At 39.9% G+C, this 8868-nt stretch overlaps 1 protein-coding gene across 3 annotated transcripts in view; it reads right to left on the bottom strand.

The window, feature by feature from the left end:
* tub (TUB bipartite transcription factor) overlaps positions 1-7004 on the bottom strand; it is a gene marked incomplete at both ends in the record, with an annotated part of 35909 nt that extends 28905 nt beyond the window's left edge. For all 3 annotated transcript variants that reach the window (XM_084476048.1, XM_084476047.1, XM_084476046.1), the window contains one exon: positions 6949-7004. In XM_084476048.1, the coding sequence (XP_084332174.1) occupies positions 6949-7004 (56 nt within the window). The remainder of the gene's footprint in view (positions 1-6948) is intronic.
* Positions 7005-8868: the final 1864 nt, after the last annotated feature.

An 8868-nucleotide genomic window follows, 5' to 3' on the forward strand; every position in this document is an offset into this window, starting at 1 on the left:
CCAGTTTTCCAAATGTTCCAACTACCTCAACAGACGTATTCCCATACCTCAACTCCCTCTCCTCTCTTCTTACTTCCTGTTCTTGATACTTGAGCCTATCAAAATAATGTCAATGACTGCGTTTACATGGACATTAATACTCCAATATTAACACGGCAACAGTACACCTGCATGTGCTCAGTCACTCATCAATTGGTCCCCCCACTTAACTGTCCCCTTTAAACAAAAGGTGGGTAGGAACCAATATATTCCCAACGTAACTATCCATTTAAATGTTACCCGAAAATGTATATATGAAATAATAATAAAATAATTAATCCTACCAGTGTAATTGAACTAAAATCGAAAATAATGCAAACAATGAATTATAAGGTTACAGAAACAATATTACGGCTACTTCGAGATGATTGCGAGAAACTTAAAGAACACTGCTTAATCAGTCTATGCTGGGCTACATGTAAACGGGGAATATGAACAGAGTATTCTTTTAGTAACTCATGTAAACACCTTAATCGCAATATTACCATAATCAGAATAAGGTCCATAGTCGGGTTAAGGTTCTCCATGTAAACACAGTCATTGATTCTGTAGGTTACACCATCACACAAATGCCAGCACCGTGGCCACCTGCCTAGTATTGTGGAAGCTAAGCAGCGCTGGCCTGGTCGGTCCTTAAGACGGTAGACCGGCGGGGGCTGGTATAGGTATAGGTATTGGAAGGCCAGTGGGGGGGTGCTCATCCCCCCCACTGGCCTATGGAGTATCCCAAACGCCCCGGGACAGAGCCAGGGAGGAGAGCGCTGTCTTATGGACGAGATGTTAAACCAAGGTCCGGCCTCCCTGCGGTCACTTAAGATCAGACGGAGCTCGTCACGAGAGTATAGGGGTGCTAACTTCACCGTCCTGTCCTCTTGTACCAACATGTACAATATCATCAAATCATCACCTCTCTTAATTGGACGGTTTCATTCGTCACCTCTCCACGGTGACAGCCAGTGTTTGGTGAGCGATCCGGCTCAAAACAGGCTGCCATGCTACAAAGTGGTAGTAGGAGGAGGTGTCACAAGCCCCCCACGGACAACAAAGCAATTGGACCTTTCAGTCCTACATTGTGTAACTTCCTATACCTTATGACATGGCGGTCATTAGTGTACGCATATTTGTTGATTGTAGGATACACCATCCATATTCGAAAGACATGCAAGATACATACAGGATCAGGGATGATACTGTATTTGGCTACGTCATCGTGCCAGTGTGTGATCCTGTAGAAGCTAGACAAACGGCAGCATGAGTGAAAGAGAGAGAGAGAGAGAGAGAGAGAGAGAGAGAGAGAGAGAGAGAGAGAGAGGGAATGAATGCACATCTGAGTACAGAAAAAGGGCGGTCAAAATAACAAGAAGCTGCAGAGAGGAGGGATGGGTTATATATGAAGACACAAGGCGGTTGGTGGGCAATCTAGATTGTTGTTTTTGTGAGGGCAAGCAAATCCCTTGGCAGTAACATCTATTAACACATGTTCTCCCGATTATAATCAATGTGTGTGTATTGCTATGACTACTACTACCAGTAGCATTATGGACACTATAATTACTGATGCACTGATGATGGTTGTGCACTCTAAACTATCAGTAATTATAGTCATAGATTATGTTTTGACATAGACTAAATAAATTAATTTTGTGGTTAGCACTTCCACAGGGTACAGAAATAAGAAAAGGATGAAAGTGTTTATTGACTTTTTTTTTCCGAGAGATCAAAAGTGCATTTCATTTTGCACACATTTACACGTTTTATATGTTGCACGAATCCAGCTCTCCATCCAAGATCCTGTCTGCAGTGCTATAGCGCTACACTATCTTCACTGTATGCATACCGTGCTGGCGCACCTGCTGGACATCAGGACTACACATCTCTGCTTTGATGTGGACAACAAGGAACCGACAACAAACCCCCAGTAATAAGACACCCAAATGCATCAAAGGCAAAGAAACCCATAGAAAATCTGCAAACCACAAAGACTCACTGCTTTGTCCTTATGCTACTAATTATCATTATCTGAACTGAGCTACCACGTCGGCATAGCCACTGCTGTACCATGTACCTGCTCACTGTCATTCGATTACCAGTGATAGAGGCACTGGTTAGTGAAGTGACCAGTATAGGATATATTAGTATTTGAAAGCAGGAGTTTAATTTACAAGGCGATAAGATAGCTATATAAGATATCTCTATTTGGCAAAGAAAATACAGTTATTCCACTTTTTGGTTTAATTTATATTTAATTTTGTGCTTTACCGTGCAATCTTGCACATATTGCACAGTCCTATTTGAGGAACAGATAGACTGCAATTTAAATTGCATAATATTACTTGACTAGTTGTTTATTATTATCCAAGTATACTGATGTGTTTTAAACTCCAACACTATTGGACATCACCTATCTCTAATAAAACGTTTTTCTGGAATATTGGTTCTCTTTTATCCTGAATAAATGTAGTGCCTTAACAAGCCTCAGTAGCTTCTCTCATATTCGCTTTCTGATTCATAGTATTGTACCTCTGTATTCATAGTACTGCTCATAGTATTTTACATCAGGAGGACTCATCAGTTATGAGAGGAGGTTATCCTCTCTGTGAGGAGGGGAGAAATCACGTTTAGATCACTCCAGGCCAATCGAGTGTTTGAATTGTGAATCTACTCGGTCTTAGGTAAACACTTTCACCTCCATTTTAACACTACGATCAATAGTGGTCAGAAGCAGCAGAAGGACTGGATAACAATCTGTTGTCCTGTACCTTGGCCACAGTAACACCAGCCTCCCGGCTCTGTGCGAGAGAAATGATCTTTAAAAAAAGCCCAAAAAACTGTTGAATACTTAATATGGTTGTGCGTAGGCACATGGGAGAGTAACCTAGCATTCACTTGCATAATGTAAAACCGGTCAAAAATACTGCAATGTATTTTATTGAGGCCAACGGTCTGCCAACAGCCCGTCGTTTGCAGGAGACACTAAATCAGGACAGCAGAGCTCTTGGACGAGCTGTTGCTTGCAAACGTGTTTTACAACAGAGACTACAAGTAGTAACAACAAATACTCCAGTTGGTTACTAGATTGGTTTAACAGTTTAAGATAACAATTCTACAAGTCTGAACTGCACTTTTTAATTTGAAGAACAGCATATGTAAAATGACGTACTAACTAATTAGCCATTAACAAGGCATCTATCACGATGCTGGATAATTGGCTTTCTTTGACAATCAGGGAGGGATGCTTTTGGACACGTCACCCAACAGGCTACGGATCCACCCTGACAATCCCTGGACGAGAACGTCACTTCAATGATGTCCTCTGTCTATCCTCGTGTGTCAGCCTGAGGGAGGAAGAGCAGGTCCTCTGGGCCGCTGGGGCCATCCTACCAGCAGACACAACCCCAACCTCTGCTATCCAGCTCCCCCCGTATTGGCTGGGGCACCATCCGTAGTTCAGGTTGCATCTTACGCAAATCTGGCTGAATGAAACTAATTTGCTTCACGTTTCGCTACATGTGATGACAACCTATAGGGAATAAAGTAACGTGGTCATGGAATTCTCCACAGAAATATAACCTCAATACACAGATAGAACAAGGTCATTTGTCTATTTGCTTTGGTACGAAATGGTTGGGTGTTTATTCTGATGACAGAGGTGAGGCTCTAATGTTAGTAAGTGATTCTGCACGCCAGTTGAACCAATTACCATGTACTATCCCCAACACTGAGACCTACTTATTCAGACTCGATGCCAAGAGCTAGCATATATTGACTTTCAGCATGAATTATGTATGAATTCCAAATAGGAATAAGTGAATTCCTAGCCTAGTCTCTTTTAACATGCGGTCATGGGAAGAGTATTCCATGCGGCTATCAAGCTCCACACGGTCCCTCTAAACACACCTGAAGATTGGGCTCCTTTGGGAATGCCATTACGCTCACTGTATACATAGACATAGTTAGCGCCACTGTAACATGACTCTGATTCCTGGCCCGGTTCCTTTCATACAGTCCTATTTAATAGTAAGTATTTTCTCGACATAGATTGTAAGTCTTAAGAGAGTAAGTCTTAAGAGAGTAAGTCTTGAGAGATTGTTCAACCTATACAATGAACAATGACACACATAGTGGTCCACTATAAAAAATCAAAGCGCAAATAAATACACTGCACTGCTCAGCACACATACACACTATGGCTGCTAGACCAACCGCAATCAGGGGATAATAGGAATCTATTTGGCCATACCCCATAATCCTCCACTGTGCAGTGCACACACACAGGGTTCTCACACTCCTCTCCAGCTGCTGTGCGGGGTGGACAGTGATCACTCTCCCCTGAGCCTCCACTGAACTGTTTGGAGGAGTTGTTAGATAGAGGGCTTCCTCCCGACCACACCAAAAGAGCAGCTGTAATGCACCTGCTGTCAGCCAATGGGAACCAGAGACCCCGGCTACATACCAAACACTGCCCATTAATTACCGTGACGCATTGGAAACAATCCTCTTCAGACCATTGATTGAGGCTCAGACCACAAGACCACAGTTACAACTTTTTCTCTTATCTTACGTTGCTTCATTTTCTCTATTCATCGGCGTGAACGAATCTCTGATGAAGGGGAGAGGAGGGGATGCGAGGAGAGCTATCAAATTGGCCACGACCGAATGAGTCTCGTCAAATGCCAAGAATGCTGAATAGAAGATCAAGTTCAGCGTGGTGGTGTCTTTGTTTCTATTATCCCTATATTCCATATCCCTTTAATTCTGTCTTTAAGACATGCTCTCCAAGATGTGAGTATTATCTTGTCTGGACACCACTCTAGAATGCTGTGTGAGTGAGTGGGAGTCAGGGTAGTTGAATTAATATGCTGTGTGTACGTGTGCATTTGTGTGTATTTGTGTGTGTGTGTGTGTGTGTGTGTGTGTGTGTGTGTGTGTGCGTGTGTGTACATAGAGATCCAATCTCCTGTGTGTATACGTTTTTTGTGTATACGTGTGTATTTGGCCAAGTGTATCTGTGTATTCATGTTTGTTTGAGTGTGTATGTGGGGGGGGGGGGGTACATAGAGATGCAATTGCTTTTGTGAGTGTGTGTCTATGTGTGTGTGTGAGTTAATACACACACATAGCTAATGTGTGAGCTAATAATGTGTGTTAAGGTGAGGTTGAACACCACACCAGCATTACAATATCCCTAATACTGAATTGTGTGTTCTAAGAAAGAATAGCCTTGACTGACAGCGAGGTCAGTGGATGAAAGGTCCTCATTTCTATTTTTCCCACTGTGATTTGGACATCATATATTCTGTCTCCTTATTTTATAAGGAGACATCAAATCCTAATTTTAGTAAGATTATAAATAAACACACAGATTGGCAATGCTCAAAACTTAGTGCACAAACTATTTTCATTTGATACGCGGAAACCATTTTGATTTACTGCAATTTGTAATCCAACTATATAGTTGCACGCAGGATGAACAATCCCGCTTGGTCTTACTAGTTCTTGCATTGACCAACATAGTTGTCCAATACCGAAGGTTTCAACCAAATTAAATCTAATCTAAAGGAGGTTTATCCACTATTATTACATTTTTATTATGGTTTTCCCTGTGGTTCCTAATAAGGTAAACACGTTTATAATACAATTTTACATTAGATGTGTTCTTTTTTTTATGGATAAGAAGAACATTGTTACATTGTGGGGTAACTTTGATGGTAAAAGTTGTAATGTTTATTTTATTTTTTTGCATATTTTAATTAGGAAGAAGGGCACAAAATGGAAGAGAACGTTATTTCTCTACTGCCGACTCCTGTGATCTCCAGGTAAAAAAATCCTGGTGATAGTACAGGTAGGCCTACTGTGTGTGTGTGTGTGTGTGTGTGTGTGTGTGTGTGTGTGTGTGTGTGTGTGTGTGTGTGTGTGTGTGTGTGTGTGTGTGTGTGTGTGTGTGTGTGTGTGTGTATGTATCTGTCTGTCTGTCTGTCTGTCAGTGGGGTTTTTTATGCAGAAGAAAAGGAAAAAAATAATCTCTGATTCTAACAGACCACTGGCATAATATGCATAATATGTAATATTCGCTGTCACTTTTGTTTTCCCAGTGACTTCTTGTGAATAGGATATAAAGGGTTTATAGTTGACAACATGTCCCAATTTTTACAATTATTTTTTTCAATTGTAGCCTATTGCTGCCTCTGATTTCATATTTCTAGCGTTTCTGTTATTTTTTCCCCAACGGGTGTCTCAATCTAATTTTCGTATAGATAAATAATCGTGGTGTGCTATATGGCTATGCAGTATATATACTTGTATAGAGGTTTGCACGAGTAGCGATGTCATGTCATATTTTATTATAAAACAAACTTCCCTCATTTAAAGGACCTGGCACAGGATGGTTAGTATTGAATTGCAGCTTTAAGATGGCTAGCATCTCTGTATAGTAATAGCCTACCTCTGTTGAGTGCCGATATTAGTATGTATGATATTGACATAAGACATCCAGTTACATACATTAGGCTATGTGTATTCATCGGTCCTTTAAAAGTACCGAATAAACCTGCATTAATGTCAAAATACTCTGAATCTGAACACTCTTCTAGAAGGATAATATTTAAATGAGCAAGGGCTTCGGGATCTTACTTCATTCCAGCGTTGTGGGCAGCCAGAGCAAACCTAACACTTCGTGTTATTCATGCAGAAAAATGTGAATAGCAAACACTATTATGCGTTCATAACAATACACATTTGGCCGACATAATTAGTCAAGCGGATCTCCAATACACTTGACAACTATTGCGCAGTTGACAAAGAAACGTGTCTCATTTGCTGATGATAATTAAAACGTTAAGTTTAAACGGATGACACTTTATGGACACGTTGGACTGCCCAAACTGTACATTTGAAAAAAATCGTCTTTACCTGTCATAACTCCATCTACTGTAAGACATGCTCCTGTTGCTGCAGACTGCATCCATGACTCGAGTGGAATTTGATGTTGCACTGACAGCTGGGATAAATGTTTACAATGGGGAGCCGCAGTAGTGTAACTAAAACTGATATTTCCACGACGGATGCAAAAGCAACAATAAGACAATTATTTATTGAATGAGTCGGAATGTTTGGAGCGAGATGCTGTATCTTGGGTGATACCACTATAGAAAATGGAGAGGGGGACCAGAGTCGACAGGGACAAACAAACAGTTTATCATCGTGATTTATTCCGAAGGAACTCGCATAATTGTATTATCTGTCCTGGCAGTGTGATGATTTACAGTTTGAAAATTTACAATGCAACATTGGCACGCCATATCGTTACTGGTACACTAGTTGGCATGTCACATTTTGTAAATAAAAATAAAGTAGCCTATCCCTGATCGAGGGAAAATGCCCAAAAAAACCCACGTTTTTTGGATATATTCTACATATTTTTATTGAAATATACAAGTCACCATAACACAAGAGAACAGACAGATGACACCATATGACCAATTCATAATAGGTTTTTACTATGAGGTTTCCCACTTATACCATGGATCCAATTTACTTTATGATTTAATCACTAGTTGTATTGTATATTTTAATTGAGCTGATAATTTTCTCACAGTTGGTACTTTAACTGTAGCCTACAATTCAACCAAAACATCCGTTATCCAATCAACCACTGGCCATTGATAGGCCTTTTAATACTCTCTCAACCACATCAACACAATATCGAAAAAGAATAACGGAAAATGTGTTGCATCATGTGAGCAAATCTCGTTTTAGTCCCATGTGATAAGGTGCTCCGGCAAAAAACATCGGACACCAAAGATATCAGAGACATGTTGATTTGGTAGCCAATCTATTTACACTATGTCAATAGAAACGTTACAGGACAACGCCAAACAAGGCTATTTGAAAGCACCCGGACGTGTACTGCACAGTATTTTGAAACAAAACACATTAGCTCAATCACAGGTTTTATTATAGCACCAAAAGCTCAACATGTGGCAAAGGACAGAGACGAAAACACTGTAATATATAATGTACACTACAATCTGCAAAACCCTGGGGGTTGTTTATTTTTCTAAACGTCAGTGATACGACTGGGTTTAGGTGTATACGTCAAGATCATAAAACCAACAAATAAAACATTACTGATCAGATGTTGGTTAAGAATGGAACTGAAGCAAATTAGGACCCACATTCACCACCAGCTAAAAACAATCAAAATAATTAAATATTATTCTTTATACACATCTTGTAAGCGTATAAACATATAAAAATACCTGTTAGCTAGTTTGATAAGAAAATAATGTATAAAAGTAGAGTAAAAACATTGAGTCAATTCCATTACTTCCATTATAATTTTCTATTTTTTGTTTTATGTTACAAGATAATAATACAAGAACAATCGTAATTGATAAGCCTTGGGGGTTAGAGAGCTGTGGAAGGGAGAGGCAAAACTATATTTTTGAAGACCCTGTGTATATGACTAGACACCTAGAGGTCTTTGACGTTTACAAATACAAATCCTGTTGGTGGTATGCATCTTATCATTGACCAATGGGTATATTTTGTATAAGAACCTATAACATTGACAGCATTCAGTGTGATGTATCTGCTACTTGACGCATTCTTAAACACACACAGTCCATTCCAGATAATGTCTTTGAGGGTTAATGTACAACAGGAATGATTTGAGACGGCTTTATAGATTTTTTTATGGGCCATTGAAGAAGTTGAACAAAGAGATCAATTTGGAGGTGAAAATATAGTTCCTCATAAATAAACAATATGCTACAAACGATTTTTTTTTTTGTTCTCTCCCCTGCTTGCCAGAAGATGATGGAGGACAAG

Source organism: Micromesistius poutassou, assembly GCF_964030765.1.
Source record: "Micromesistius poutassou genome assembly, chromosome: 12".
Lineage (NCBI taxonomy): Eukaryota > Metazoa > Chordata > Actinopteri > Gadiformes > Gadidae > Micromesistius > Micromesistius poutassou.